Source organism: Stegostoma tigrinum, chromosome 30, assembly GCF_030684315.1.
Source record: "Stegostoma tigrinum isolate sSteTig4 chromosome 30, sSteTig4.hap1, whole genome shotgun sequence".
In the NCBI taxonomy this organism is placed as follows: Eukaryota; Metazoa; Chordata; class Chondrichthyes; order Orectolobiformes; family Stegostomatidae; genus Stegostoma; species Stegostoma tigrinum.
Window position 1 is genome coordinate 5,155,365 of NC_081383.1, and position 16,283 is coordinate 5,171,647.

Below are 16,283 nucleotides of genomic sequence, written 5' to 3' on the forward strand. Positions count from 1 at the left end.
GTATCACCAGACTGAATCCACTTTGCAGTGGCCGGTTATATCACAGAGGGAGGCTATTCAGCAACTGAATCCACATACTCTACCTGAGCAGCACTGCGTGTTTATTCTATCCAAGTGCCAATACAATTTCCTTTTGAAATTACTGATGGTCACCATTTCCGCCAACTTAGTCAGCACCCCCCCCCCCCCCCCCCCCCCCTCACCTCGCCAACCAAATCCCCTTCATTCAGCACTGGGTCATCATTGTTCAATCTGATTGGTCTCTATCACTTTCACACCTGACATTCTCAGAGTGCTTTATCAATACCAGTGGAGGGCCCATTCTGACCTCTCCACGTGCAACACTGCTCTGATCTCTAACTTGCCATCTCTGGCTTAATCCCAACTACTCCATGTCTTTTCTCTGTTTTATTGCTAGTCTCCTCTCTGAAGTTTTAAATGCCACATCCCTCACAATCTCCCAGGGGTGGCCAATGCTCCAGTATTGTCCCCAGAGTCTGCAGCTATCAAAAGGTTGATTTCCAGAGGCCTGCTGCAAGCACCTCTAGGAGAATAAACATAGGGCTTTAAGATAAAGGTGATTTCTTTTCCTGTTTTGTTTGAACATTATTTGTTATAAGAATGTTGGAAGACAAGTCAAAGATGACATTCAAGGGCAAAAGTTCAGCTTGTTTGCTTCCCAATGGCCTTGGAAGGAGGTGCCACAGAGAAGGCAGTAACCTAGTGGCATTATCATAAGGCTATTAATCCAGAGACTCAGCTAATGTTCTGGGGACCATGGCAGATGGTGAAATGTGAATTCAGTAAAAATCTGGATTAAGACGCTAATGATGATCTGTTGTCGTTTGTTGAAAAAACCCATCTGTTGGCTAATGTCCTTTAGGGAAGGAAACTGCAATCCTTACCTGGTCTCGCCAACATTGTGACTCCAGACCCACAGCAATGTGGCTGACTCTTAACTGCCCCCTGGGCAATTAGGGACAGCCAATAAATGCTGGCCTAGCCAGTGACACCCGCATCCCATGAATGAATGAAAAAAAAATAGAAGTATGCAGATGCTGAGCAATCATCTTTGACACTGTGAGGGTGGGGGGTGGGTGGGTGGGTGTGTGGGGTCATATATCTGATGCATCTGTTCCTACAGATTGTCGTCACAGGAATCGTAACCCTGAACTCTGGACTAAACATCAGTGATGCAAGTTAAGATCCCACCACATCAACTGGAAAATTTAAAACTTAATGAATTAAATAAACTGGAATAAGACAGGAAGAAACTACTGACGCAAGATCCCATCAGGTTCACTAATGTCCTTTAGGGAAGGAAATCTGCCACCTTTACCTGGTCCAGCCTACGTATTACTTCAGAAACACAGCAATGTGGTCGATTCTTTAGTGCCCTCTGATATAAACTAGATAGGCCTGGCAACTATGTACAGGCAATGAATATCTGTCTAGTCAAAGACACCCATGTCCCAAGGGAATAATAAAAAAAATTCAGTTGTCAAATGAACATGTAACTCTGGAGCAGGAGTAGGCCATTTGGTCCCATGAGTCTACTCCACCACCCAAAGATAGCACAGCTGACCTACCCACGATGGGAACACCACCACTTGCAAGTTCCTTTCTAAGCCACTCACCAACCAGTCTTGGAAACATACTGCCGTTCCTTTAACGTTGCTGGGTTAAAATCCTGAATTCCCTCCTAACAGTATTGTAGGGCTACCCATAGCACATGAACTGCAGTGGTTCAAGAAGGCAGCTCGCCACTACCTGCTCAAGGGATGAGCAATAAATGCTGGCCAGCCAGCAATGCCCTCAGCCCACGAGTGAATGAAAAAAAACTTTTCACCTCCTTGCTTATCAATAATCTATCTACCTCAGTCTTAATAATATTCAGAAGTTTTGCTCTCACCATCTTTTGAGGAAGACAGCTCCAAAGACTCATGATTCTCTGTGGAAAGATACAATCTCCTTATTCCTGTCTTAAATGGACAATTCTTGTTGCTTGAAACAATAGTCTTGAATTCTAGGTCCTCCCATAATGTATCATGTCAACAAACGCTGAACATCACAGCGGGTCAGGTAGCATTTATATAATCCAATCAAGTAGCCTCTTACTCTCACATACTGTTGCAAACATAAGCTAAAACTGTTCGGCTCTTCCTCATAAGACAAACCCCAATTCCAGGTACTATTCTGGTAAACCTTCTGTGATTTGCTTCCAACACATTTACATCTTCCTTAAGTAGAAACAACGAAACTGTACACAGTATTCCTGATGTGGTCTCACCAACGCCCTGCATGAGTACAGAATAACCTTTCTTCTTCTGTATTCACTTTCCCTCCCTTATATTCTTATTAACTTTCCTAATTAGTTGCTGCACTTTTTACAATTCATGCACCAGAATGTCCAGATCCTTCTGCATCTCAAGAGTTCTGCAATTTCAGGAAATGGCTCACCAAAACCCTCTCAAGGTAAATTAGTGATGGGCATTAATATTTGCAGCAACATTCCCATACCACGATATGAACAAAGCTAATATATTCAATTGAGTTGCAACCCTAAATAATGAAGATTGACACAGTATGGGTTAAATTCCCACACCTGCTGAAGTTACCATGAAAGACTCTACCCTCACCAGAGGCATGATGACCTTCAAGTTAAACCACCACCAGTCATTTTTCTCTCTCTCTCTCTCTCTCTCTAATGAGAGAGCAGACCGATGGTCTGGTAGACTATGATGATCATGCCTTACCTTTAATCCTAAACTCACCTTGCATTCCAACAGAAAATCATCACTCTTAACACATTCTCTCTCCTAGGACCACAAAGCTCGCAAATCCTCAACTTCCTTAAGTATAGAGTTTGTTCTGCTTATGAGGAAAGGTGGATTCTGGACTTCACAGAGGTTGGCAGAATGAGAGGCAATCTTCTAGAAACGTAAGATTCCGACAGGGCTTGAAAGGATGGGTACTCAGACATGCTCCCTCCATTGAAGACTTTAGAAGGGGCGGGCACAGTTTCTAAATAAGAGGCGAGATTTCTTTTCTCAGGAGATTGACAGTGTTTGGAATTCTCTCCACCTATGAGCAATGGAGGCTGTGTCGTTGAACGTGGTCAAGGCTGAGTTAGACAGGTGTTTGATCAAGGAGTCAGTGTTACAAGGGCAAGCAAGATGGACAAGAAAATCAGAAGTTATGGAGATGGGGGCATGAAAGCCACAATTTGATCAGGCAAGACCTTACTGAATGGCAGAACACACTTGATAGGCTAAGTGTCCTACTTCTCCTTTTCCTTACGTCCATCTTCCTATCTGTGAATCTTTGAAATCTGAGCTTGATCTCACTTACTCTCGATAGACCTCAAATGCCTCATCTATCCCATGTGACATACTGATTTACAGTTTAACAATGCAACAGTGTCAGGCTCAAACGCTCAAGATGTTTAAAATACTTTGAAAATCCTTGTTAGGAATATGGTGTCGCCCTTGCTCTTCCACCAACGCTACAGATCAGAGGAGTGTGTGGAGTGGATTGAACAGTTTAGGGCGGAAGGAAAATGGAGAGAAAAATATAACTCTTGACACATGAACAGAGCTCCCAACCTTGAGTTAACTTTCATTCCAGTGGTAATAAAGCCAAAGCCTTGAAGTATAAACATATCGACTGGTGTTTCAGATATTGATTTCAACTTTGGACTGCCGCTAATCCTTTTTTTAACTGGGTCTGATACAAAACTATAAGCAAAGACATACTTATTATGATTGAATTATTTCAGCAGATTGCTCAAAAACGGTGGCAGGTTGGAAGGTCTGCATTTGTCAAGCATTCATCAAGATTCAACTGTACTTGAAGCCGCGTAGGCCTCAAGCCTGGTGTTAGATTTTGGTTGAGCTCCCAGTTTCAGCAATACTAACCTGGAAAGGAAGGGGCGCACGCTTGGCTCTGCACTCAGGAAGAAGAGAAGGAGGGAGGTTCAGGAACTGCCTGTGTAACAACGGAACTGTAACAGACACTCACATCACTAAAGCTGCATGCAGTGGTGGGGTGAAAGAAAACAAAATGCCAAATTGCAACAAAAATACTGGAGTACTGAGGGTGCATTTTAAATCGTGCAATTTAAATGAAGTTACAAAACAGGGAACAAACTTAGTCCTGCCACACATACAAGCTTAATCAGTCCTTCAGATTCTGAAAATCTAACATCCGACAAATGCTTAGGAATGAGATAGATTTCTTTCAGGTCATAATATTTTGTGACTCCATAGAAGTAATTTAAAATACAAGGTGCAATGAGTGTAGCGTGCTCGGAAATAAAATGGTGACATCCCAACGGCTTGCTTCAGATTACACTGAAGGACTCTCCTTCTCAACCTCTCCCCTTTCCTGAGGAGTGGTGGCCCTTAAGTTAAATCACCACCAGTCATCTCTCTCTAATGAGAGAGCAGGTCTATGGTCCTGTAAGACTATGACCACTTTTGCCACCACCAAGGGCATGCCTCAGGGCACAACCATAATAGCCACATGAATAGACCCTGAGAAATAGCAGAAGCAGGCCATTCAGCCTATTCTGTCTGCACTATCATTCAGCAAGATCATAATAATCCTCAACCACACTGTCCTGCTTCTTGCTCACAGCCCTTAATAACCCTTGAATGGGAATGGCAGTAGGTCATAAAGCCCCTCAAACCATTTACTAAGATTATAACTCACACTTCATTTCACAGTCCTGCTGTAGTATCAAATAACTCATTCCCTCAGAATCTGAAACCTATGCATCCATCTCACTCTTGAACATACTCAAAAACTCTCTGCGGTAGAGAATTCCAGAGATTCACGATCCCCAGACCGAGAAAATGTTTCCGCATCTCTATTCCGAATGTCCCAATCCTTCAGCTGAAAATTGACCTCTTAGATCTAGACTCTTGGGAAGGGGAGAGAACAGCCTCAGGCCATCTACCCTATCAAATCAAAATAAGAATTTTCCACATTTCAATAAAATCACATCTCAATCTTCTAACCCTCAGAAAAGACGGACTCATTCTGTCCAGTCTCTCAATCTATCATAGTCTCATTAATGAAAGTGTGATTCCCACAATGACTCAATTATCATTTTGGAGTACTGCACGCAGTCCTGGTTGCCCCACTATAAAAAGGTTATTATTGAACTAGAAAGGGTGCAGAAAAGATTTTCGAGGATGCTACCTAGACTGGAAGGTTTGAGTCATGAGGAGAGGTTGGATAAGCTGGGACCTGTTTTTTTTTTACAGGAAAATAGGAAACTGAGGGGTGACCTAGTAGAGGTCCATAAAATCATGAGGTAGATAGCCAAGTGCTTTTCCCTGTGGGACGGGAGTCTAAAAGTAGAGGGCTTCGGTTTAAGGTGAGAGGGGAAGACATACAAAAGGGTACAGGGGGCAATTTCTTCCTCACTGAGGGTAGTGTGTGTCTGGAACAGGCTGCCAGGGGTAGTGGCAGAAGCGATTACAAGATTACAATTTTGTCATTTAAGAAATATTTAGACAGGTACCAAAGTGTGGAGCTGGATGAACACAGCAGGCCAAGCAGCACCTTAGGAGCACAAAAGCTGATGTTTCGGGCCTAGACCCTTCATCAGAAAAGGTCTAGGCCCGAAACATCAGCTTTTTTGCTCCTATGATGCTGCTTGGCCTGCTGTGTTCATCCAGCTCCACACTTTGTTATCTCAGATTCTCCAGCATCTGCAGTTCCCGTTATTTCTTTAGGTACATAGATGGGATTGGTATGGAGTGATATTAACCAAACACAGGCAAATGGGACTAGTTTAAATTTTGAAAACTGGGCAGCATGGACAAGTTGGGCCAAAGGGCCTGTTTCCATGCAGAAGACGTCTATGACTATTAGCCAGAATTTCTGCATCATTCTTGTTCAGTAACTTCCTGTAGCAAAACGCAGTGGACGTTAAGGGAGGATAAGGCAGCACTCTGAATCTCTCTGTGCCACTGGCTACTGGGGCTCAGTTCTGAGGAATGGCCTCTTGTACTGAGGTATAGGGGCACCGGGGAAGAACCCATGAAACAGCACTCCAAATTGAAGTTGAGTAACACTACATGAGAGGGGACAGTGTGAAAGTTTAATTTCTTCAAAACCTGAGGTTAAAGAATTCCTGGGACCAACTAGTTAGACACACCATCACTGCCACACACACTGCAGACTATAGTCTTCCAGTACTGAAGAAAAATCTTTCACTTGGCCACACAAAAGTGTGGATGATTTTGATGCAATCAAACACTGTTTGCATAGAGAAGAACTTATCAGCGCTTCTCACACACACAATTTGCTGCGCAAGTACTGATGAAAGCACCCAGGTCATAGGAAGAGGTGTAACGGGGAAAAGTCACAAACACTGAAAAACGCACCTGATGCTAAAGCAGACGCTCAGTACTCACAGAACTAAAAATTGCTATAAACAGACTATTTCATTCAAACTTCAAAAATATATACTCCCCACAGGAGGTTTCATTAAGTCAGCATTTCTTCGCCATCATATTTGCAGTGCATTTCTCTCTATATCTTTGTGAAGATGGACTGTAAATTTGCACCTCCAGCCACATATTCATTTTTAGTACTGTAGTTGAGAGAAAGGCGTGATCACAAAATAAGTGAGTTGTAATCACTGTAAAGTGTTTATCAACATTTTCGCTTAGATTTGCCAATGTCGTCTGTCACACTAATTGCAGACTGTGGCCAGTATGTGGCTCCGATTTACCTGTATCCCACCTCTTGTACTGTCCCCCCTGCCCCCCTCCCCAAGCCCTCGAGAAGTTGTCAGGTCACTTCACTCAATCAGGACAGTTTGTCTCCTACAAATTCTACCTTCACTCCAATGCAATGAGCGTCCATGACTTCCCTGCTTTCAATGATACCTCCTGATACACACCCAAGCTGACAACAGAACAATGAAACTTAAAAAAACAGGGGCTGGAAACGATGGGCGCACCAAGCTGAACCCACGACCCTCACAGTACCTGCGGCTCTGTAGAGAGCTCATCTGGTCCTTGATACTGATAGCGTGTCGGAGTAGACCCTCAATGTTCTTGAAGTAAGCCCCACTGTTGGACATGCTTTTCACAGCACTACAGAGGGAGTGGAGGAGGTGGAAATAAAAAAGCAGAATTAATTCCTTCGTTTTAGATGCCAGCAGCAGTCAGACACTAGAGTGACAGGCCTAATAGCTGAGAAGAAAGACTACTCTATTCATTGATCAGAAGAATACTGCTTTATTAAATGAGTTTGAGTTTTCACTGGGCATTGGAAAAATGCCACTAAGACCATAAGACATAGGAGTGGGCCTAAGGCCATTCGGCCCGTCTAGTCCACTCGGCCTATAATCATGGCTGATGCGCATTTCAACTCCACCTACCCGCACTCTCCCCGTAGCCCTTAACTCTCCGTGAGATCAAGAATTTATCAATCTCTGCCTTGAAGACATTTACCGTCCCGGCCTCCACTGCGCTCCACAGCAATGAATTCCACAGGCCCACCATTCTCTGGCTGAAGAAATATCTCCTCATTTCCGTTCTAAATTGCTATAAACAGACTATTTCATTCAAACTTCAAAAATATATACTCCCCACGGGAGGTTTCATTAAGTCAGCATTTCTTCGCCATCATATTTGCAGTGCATTTCTCTCTATATCTTTGTGAAGTTGGACTGTAAATTTGCACCTCCAGCCACATATTCATTTTTAGTACTGTAGTTGAGAGAAAGGCGTGAATCTATTTCTAAGGCTGTGCCCACGGGTCCTAGTCTCCCCACCTAACGGAAACAACTTCCCAGCGTCCACCACTTCTAAGCCATGCATTATCTTGTAAGTTTCTATTAGATCTCCCCTCAACCTTCTAAGCTCTACTGAATACAAACCCAGGATCCTCAGCCGTTCATCGTATGTTAGGCCTACCGTTCCAGGGATCATCCGTGTGAATCTCCGCTGAACATGCTCCAGTGCCAGTATGTCCTTCTTGAGGTGTGGGGCCCAAAATTGGACACAGTATTCTAAATGGGGCCTATCTAGAGCTTTATAAAGTCTCAGAAGTACATCGCTGCTTTTATATCCCAACCCTCTTGAGATAAATGACAACATTACATTCGCTTTTTTAATCACGGACTCTACCTGCAAGTTAACCTTTAAAGAATCCTAGACTAGCACTTCCAGATCCCTTTATACTTCTGCTTTATGAATTTTCTCACCGTTTAGAAAATAGTCCATGCCTGTATTATTTTTTCCAAAGTGCAAGACCTCGCATTCGCTCACATTGAATTTCATCAGCCATTTCCTGGACCACTCTCCTAAACTGTCTAAATCTTTCTGCAGCCTTCCCACCTCCTCAGTACTACCTGCCTGTCCACCTAACTTAGTATCATCGGCAAACTTCGCCAGTATGCCCCCAGTCCCTTCATCCAGATCATTAACATATAAAGTGAACAGCTGCAGCCCCAACACTGAACCTTGCGGGACACCGCTTGTCACTGGTTGCCATTCCAAAAAAGAGCCTTTTATCCCAACTCTCTTACTTCTGTCAGGCAGCCAATCCTCAATCCATGCTAGTACCTTAACTCGAACACTGCCCTGACCCTACTGGTGAGGGTTCAATTCAGAGTCACATCATCTCTGTATCTAAGCTTTCTTGGAAGCATTTGTTGGGGACAGTGTAGATGGAAATTCCTGCTGTATCTAACCCCATGCACTTTGCAAATTCACCCGCGGGACGCGGGCATCACTGGGCATTTATTGTCCATCCCTAGTTGCCCTCAAGATGCTGGTGGCGAGCTGTCTTCTTAAACTGCTGTAGTCCATGTATTGAAGATTGATCCAAAGTGGCATTAGGGAGGGAATTCCAGGATTTTGACGCAGCCACTCAGACAGAACGGAGGTAAATTTCCAAGCAGGGTGGTGAGTGGCTTCAAGGGGAACTTGCAGGAGGTGGTGTTCCCATGTATCTGCTGCCCTTGGCCTTCTCGATGGAAGTGGTTGTGGGTTTGGAAGGTGCTGTCTAAGGATCTTTGGTGAATTTCTGCAGTGCATCTTGCAGATGGTACACACTGCTGTCACTGAGTGTTGGTGGTGGAGGGAGTGGATGTGTTGCCAATCAAGTGGGCTGCTTTGTCGTGGATGCTGTCAAGCTTCTTGAGTGCTGCTGGAGCTGCCCAGTGGGAAGTATTCCATCATACTTCTGACATGTAGATGATGCACAGACCATGGGCAGTCAGGAAATTAGTTACTTGCTGCAGTATTCCTAGCCTCTGATCTGCTGTTATGGCGTGTTTGTGTGTGTTTATGTGACAATTCCAATTGAGTTTCTGATTAATGGTCATAGTGTCATACAGCACAGCCATCTACCTGTAGATGGTCCATATCCCTCTATTCCCTGCCCGTTTGTGTGTCTGTCTAAATGCCTCTTAAATGTTATTACCATATCTGCTTGCCACCTCCCCTAGCAGCACATTCCAGACATCTATCATGCTCTGCATAGAAAACCTGCCTCACACACCTCCCTTAAACTTTTCCCTTCTCACCTTAAACCTATGTCCCCTTAGTATTTAACATATCCATCCTGGGAAAGAGACTCCGACGATCCACCCTAGCCATGCCCTGATAATTTTATTTATTTCAATCAGGTCGCCCCTCAGCCTCTGATGATCTAGCAACAATAATCCAAGTTTATCCAACCTCTCCTTTCGGTTAATAATTTTGGGACAGTGGAGAAGAAGCTTTACTTTCAGTTTAAAAGGATAGAGGAACATTTACTCTATATGTACTTAACCATGTGCTGTACCTGACCTGCGAGTGTTTGACAGAAAGTGTGGAGAAAACTGTCAGCTTAAACAAGTACAGGAAGCATTACTCTGTATTGAACCTGTGCTGTTTTTTTCATGGGAGTGTTTGATGGGGATATTGCGGAGGCTAACTTGACACTATAGCTAACCCTGTACTGCCAATAAAACGAGAATGTTAGATGCTGTAATTGTACAACCTGATCAAGCATTCAATTCCCAACACTAACATCCCTCACCCTGATCAGCCTAAGTGTAAAGACATAGGCCATTTACAGAACAGTACAATGGCCACAATCAGCTGATGCTACAGATATTTCTTTTGTTGTCCCTGGACAGTAGTGCCCCTGGTAGAAACAGGTTCGATAGACCTAAGCAGCATATTAATAACTCACTTTGTCACCTAAGTCAAACCCAGCTAACAAATGGTAAGCTGCCTATCTGACAATGGGAGCTCTAGCCTAATGCTCCTTTAGACCACTACTGCAACACACCAGGATACACCAGCCAGCATCACTACACAGTCTTCAGAGGGACAGTTCTTCTTTACTGGAGGCCTAGATTATTAGAACATCGCTGTCATATCAGCTGCAACAATTAACTTGTGTAATTCAAACTAGGGTTGATATAAGCATCTTATACTCAGTCCCTTTCACACAATAAATATTTAGAATATATTGTCTTGGGCTATCGTCTCACCTGCAGGCATATTCAACAGTATAGATCGCACCTTGGCACTGCTCTTCCACTCCTTGCATGTCTGTCTGCAGGGGGAGCAAGAGGAGGAAAATCTAACACACATCATCGCTGAGTAAACACAACATTTTATAAGTAATCAAAGGCCTTTGCCTTCATAAAGCTGGTCTGAGCAGAACCATATCTGCTTTACACCGGCACTCCCTGTGCCATCCATCCAGTGGGGTGGTCTCCATGGCATTGACACCCAGTTATCAACACCAAAAGAATCTGAAGTGGGCCTGTGACTATGGTTTACCCACAAGGGACTTTGTTAGTTCCATAGCTAACAACAGAAATGTTTGTTTTGCTTTTAGCTGTCACCTGTGTGTGATAGAATGTCTGAGTGGGCGAGCTGTTCCCTGTGTGCTTGCTATGTAAAGGTGCTTTTAAATTCAGGAATATGCAGGCACCATTATTTGTGCAGCTCCCCTCTCTTGCTGACTGCCAGCAAACCAACAGTGACAGTGAATCTGTGGAGGCCATCTCTCATTCCCTTATTCTCCAGTTCCCCACCTAGTTAATTCTTTGTTCATTCATGGCATACAGCTGTCCCTGACTGGCCAAACATTTACTGCCCCTCCCTAAGAGCCCTGGTGAAGATGATGATGAGCTTTTTTTTTGAACCGCTGCAGTCTATGTGCTGCAGGGGCACCCACAATGCAATAGGGCAGGGCATTCCAAAATTTTGACCCTGAAGGAACCGCAATGTATTTCCAAGTCAGGATGGTGATTGTCTACATGGAGTCTTTCCATGCATCTGCTGCCCTAATAAGCTGACGGTGAGAAGCAGGAGGTCTGCAGGTAATGCTCCCCCAGAACGCACATGTCTGCAGCTGCTCCAATGCTCTGCACACGGCAATCAGCATGCTGATTGCAACGTTAATTTCTGCTTTCAGAAGTCACTGCTGTACGCAGGCGGTAACAAAATTTGAGCAAATGTTGCAGCGGGGTCAACACTAATGTTCCCTCTAAACTGCACAGCTGCTTGGAGGTGCTCACCACTAAAGACTAAACATTACTGGGATGGTGGGTCAACACCTACACTGCAGGAGAAATGGTCGTGATTCCTGATGGCTCAGGGGAGCAATCTCATGCCTGTCTGCTGCCAAACTGAAAATCTCAACGAGGCAACATCCAAGTGGTATTATTGATGAACTATTAATCCAGAGACCCAGGGTTGAATCCTGCCATGGCAAATGACGGAATCTGAATTTTTAAAAAATCTGGAATTAAGAGTACAATGATGACTGTGAATTAATTGTCAATTGTTGGAAAAAACCCACCTGGTTCACTAATGCCCTTTAAGGAAGGAAACTGCCATCCTTACACGGTCTGGTCTATGCGTGACTCCAGGCCAACAGTAGTGTGGCTGACTCTTAAAGGTCGCCTGGGAAATTAGGGATGGACAATAAATCCTGGGCTAGCCAGTAATGCCTTCATCTCATGAAGGGATTAAAGAAAAATTAATGTTAATCTTCCCAGTCCTGGCCAATGTCACACCAGCATCAATGTCATCAGGTTTAGGTGGCTCTGAGGACTGTAGGAGGAGGAGGAACTTATTTTTTTAAAAAGTCAGAAACAAGCCTACTTGTGGTTACTCTGCAGGAAGTCCAGCTAGGACATTCAGAATTGTCCAGATGGCTTCTGTAGTGAAAGAGTTTCCGCTGACTGCAAATATCAAGTATTGATGACAAGGTGGCTGGGAAGGAAGAGGAGCTTGGAAGTAACAGCTGGATGGTGGAGAGAGTTTCAGGTGAGTCAGACTTTAGCTGAATTTATTTTTCACCAGTTCTAGACAGTGAAAATGACACAACTGTAACCCAATAATTCTGCAACACTCCCTTAAACTTGCCTCACCTTGTGCTGCACCAGCTCTGGGAGGGATCTTCGCACATGCTCCTGCAATCGGTACAGAGCCAATGATGGTTCATTGGCCAAGAAGTACATACTTTCGGTGAATTTATCTGTAACTGGAGAATAGACCAGGAGTTAGACTGTCAGAGAATTGGGGGCTGCTCTTCTCTCAGGCAACAATCCCACTGAGGTTATTGAGACAACTTGCATTTATAAAGGGTCGGTCAGGTTGTAAAACAAAACACGAGGCACTTTGCTTAAGCAAGGCCTCAATTTCAAAATTCTCACTTTTATTTTCACTTTTCTCCATGGTCTTATTCCTCTCTGTCATCTTCTCAAAATCCACAATTTTGCAAGATGCCTGCACTCAACTAATTCTAGCCTCCAGCCATCATCCATGCCTCCAGCTCCACGGCCCCACTATAGCTTTTGGCATCTCTTTGCTCCCTTAAGAACCTATTTGTTTGTCCAAGCTTCTACTTATCTTCCTACCATCTCTACAGCCTGACACCAAATATTTTTTAGAGAACCATTTGGGATATACTATTCCATAACAGACATTTTATAAACACAAGTTGCTACAGACAAACGTTTGGGACATTGTGAGGCAAACCTTTTCTTTTAGCTTCAATTTAAATTAGCCATTTGAAAGCAGTTCATATTTTTACCACTTTAAATCCTTCTACTACTATTTTGTTAGAAGGGGCAGAACATTAAATCAGCAGAGTAGGGCAACTTAACATATTTTTATTTGAAAAGATTTTCTTAATAATACCCTTCCTTCACCTCAGCATCATGTAAAATTGCATGATTAACCATTTAATTCCCTGCTTGGGCTATTTCCCCTGAAACGCCAGAGACTGAGAGGTGATCTTATAGAAGTTTATAAAATCATGACTGGCGTGGATAGGGTGTAAAGATGTTTTCCACAAGGTAGGGGAATCCAAAACCACGGGGCATAGGTTTAAGGTGAGCTGGGGAAGATTTGAAAAGTACCAAAGGGTCAACTTTTTCACACAGAGGGTGGTGCATGTGTGGAATCAGCTGCCAGAGGAAGTGGTGGATGCTGGTGCAATGACAACATTCAAGAAGCAACTGAATGGGTACATGAATGGAAAGGGTGAGTGTGATATGGGGCAAATGCCGGCAAATGAGACTAGATTAATTTAGGATATCTGGTCAGAATGGACAATTTAGAGCAAAGGGTCTCTTTCTGTGTGTACAACTCTACGACTGTATATGTTAATATTTTTCTAGCATGAAATCAAATAACTGAGATACACAATGTGAATGAAAAGGGCAACTCAGGTTCTGGAGAATAAACAAAGATTGAACTTTGCAGGTAATTAGAATGAAGTGGCTCAGAGGCCTGAGTAGAGAACATCATGACTGAGAGGGGCCTCTCACTCTTTCTTTGGCTCCTTTCTGTGCTAACTCCCCAGACACTGACACTGACATCACTGTCTCCCTTGGGATTGCCAACTCTAGCTGGTCAAACGCCTAGAGGTTTTGCCAGTTGACCCTTGATCCAGTCAAGCAGTGATTTACTTTCCTTTCCCCCTCTAATATCACTTTGTTTTTCCCAAAAAAAAAGACAAGACTTTCAAATTCTTTTATAACCTCAGGAGATCTCAAAGTGCTTCATACAGTAACAGCACAGTGGATGCACCCACACCCCAAGGGCTGCAGTGAGTCAAGAACGCAGCTCACCATCATCTCCTTGATAGCAATTAGGGGCAGAGGACTAACAACGCCCACAACACCCAAAAGAATCTCTGAAATGCACAGCAAGATTCCACAAACAGCGACCATGATGGCCCTACCCCCACCCCACTGAATGAGACGTTCTGCCCTCTCAGACAAAGACTAAAGATCCCGCAGCAATATTCCGAATAGGAGTGAGTTCTTTTTCTGAGGGGGGGGGGTGGATGTTGAGCTTGGGATGTGGGGGGAGTTTTGGGGGTGAGGGGTGGGGGAGTGTTGAGAGTTTTGGTGTTGGTGGGTGGGAGTGAGTGTTGGAGGGGGAGTGTGTTGTGACGGGAGGGGGAGTGGGGAGTGTGGAATCGGGAGTGTGTCGTGGGTGTGGGGCAGTGTGGACTTGTTGGGCCGAAGGGCCTGTTTCCACACTGTAGGTAATCTAATCTAATCACGAAAATGAGATTCCTGGTGGGATCTTGCTGTGTGCGGCTGTACCCCCTCTCCCCCCCCCCCCCGCAGTGTCCTGTCTCCTAACCGTGACTGTGCACCCAGAGTCCTTCAGCGGCTGAGGGAACGGCCTGTGGATGCGCAAGGCGCTACACAAATACAAAATGTCCTCCTTCTGCTCTCCGCAGCCGACTGCTTCGAGTCCTGCCCCTTTGATTCCACCCTCGGCTTCTCACTAACTGCCTCCTGCTAGGAGCCACAGTTAAAACTCTCACCTTTCTTAACTTTCAGGTACATCTCCTGATCCTCCATCTTCAATCTGTCCCCATTCCCCGGAAGTGCTCGCCCGTCCTTCCTTCCCCTCTAGGAAACCAAAGGCCATCAACAATAGTTCCGCCTCCACAGCCTGCCCACAGACGAAGGGCTCCCTTGAATTGTCTCTTATTTGACTAAATTTCATTCTAATTCCTCATTTGTTTTTTCTTTAATCAAGGTTTTCCTTTCGATAGCTTCACCTTGTGTTACAGAATGAAATTAAAGTCAGGGCTCATTCCTGTGGTCATTCACAACAAAGCACTGCAGATCTGAAACATACATAAACAGAAAATGCTGGAGAAACTCAGCAGGTCTGGCAAATAAATGCCAATTTGTAAGAAATTTGAAACAAGACAAAGGGCCGAAGAGTGGCAAATGGAGTTTAATTTAGACAACATGGTGTAGAGCTAGATGAAGACAGCAGGCCAGGCAGTATCAGAGGAGCAGGAAAGCTGACATTTTGGGTCTGGACCCTTCTTCGGAAATGGAGGAGTGGAAGGGGGCTCTAAAATAAATAGGGAGCAAGGGGGAGGCAATGAAAGAAGGTGGATAGAGGAGCAGATAGGTGGGAGTGGAGACGAACAGGTCAAGGAGGTGGGGATGGAGCCAGTAAAGGTATGTGAAGGTGGGGAGTTGGGGGTGATAGGTCAGAGAGGAGGGAGGAAGGTGCCGTGGGTGGGAGGGAAGACAGACAGGTCAAGGAGGTGGAGATGAGGCTAGTCGCTACGAAATGGGTTTGGCGGTGTTGAGGTGGGAAGAGTGGATAGGTGGGAGAAAACATGGACAGGTCGAGGAGGTGGGTAGAAGTGGAGCTGGTATTGGGATGTAATGGGGGAGGAGAGATTTTGAAGCTTGTGAAATCCACATTGATACCATTGGGCTGCAGGGTTCCCAAGCGGAATATGAGTTGCTGTTCCTGCAACCTTCGGGTGGAACAGGTGGCACTGCAGGACGACCAGGATGGACATGTCATCCAAGGAGTGGGAGGGGGAGTTGAAGTGTTCACGCCTGGGAGGTGCAGTCATTTGTCACAAACAGAGAGTAGGTGTTCCACAAAGCGGTCCCCAAGCCTCTGCTTGGTTTCCCCGATGTAGAGGAGGCCGCATCAGGAACGGCGGATACAATATACTGCAGTAGCAGATGTGCAGGTGAACATCTGTCCAATGCAGAAGTTTTCTTGGGGCCTGGGATGAGGGTGAGGGAGGAGGTTTAGGGGCAGGTGTAGCACTAATTTAGATAAATGTGAGGTGCTGCATTTTGGAAAGGCAAATCAGTGCAGGACTTATACACTTAATGGCAAGGTCACGGGGATTGTTGCTGAACAAAGAGACCTTGGAGTGCAGGTTCATGGTTCCTTGAAAGTGGAGTTGCAGGTAGACAGGATAGTGAAGAAGGTGATTGGTACGCTTGCCTTTAT

General features: G+C 44.7%; 1 protein-coding gene across 3 annotated transcripts in view; it reads right to left on the bottom strand.

The window, feature by feature from the left end:
• borcs8 (BLOC-1 related complex subunit 8) overlaps nucleotides 1-14,937 on the bottom strand; it is a 78,879-nt gene extending 63,942 nt beyond the window's left edge. Inside the window, exons 1-5 of one of the 3 annotated variants that reach the window (XM_048559682.2) lie at nucleotides 14,827-14,937; nucleotides 12,410-12,522; nucleotides 10,514-10,578; nucleotides 7,008-7,115; nucleotides 3,918-3,945 (exon numbers count right to left, since the gene is read on the bottom strand). In XM_048559682.2, the coding sequence (XP_048415639.1) occupies nucleotides 3,918-3,945; nucleotides 7,008-7,115; nucleotides 10,514-10,578; nucleotides 12,410-12,522; nucleotides 14,827-14,863 (351 nt within the window). In that variant the 5' untranslated portion in view covers nucleotides 14,864-14,937. Of the gene's footprint in view, nucleotides 1-3,917; nucleotides 4,031-7,007; nucleotides 7,116-10,513; nucleotides 10,579-12,409; nucleotides 12,523-14,826 lie in introns of all 3 variants that reach the window. The other 2 variants (XM_048559684.1, XM_048559683.1) reach the window with 2 other exon arrangements.
• Nucleotides 14,938-16,283: the final 1,346 nt, after the last annotated feature.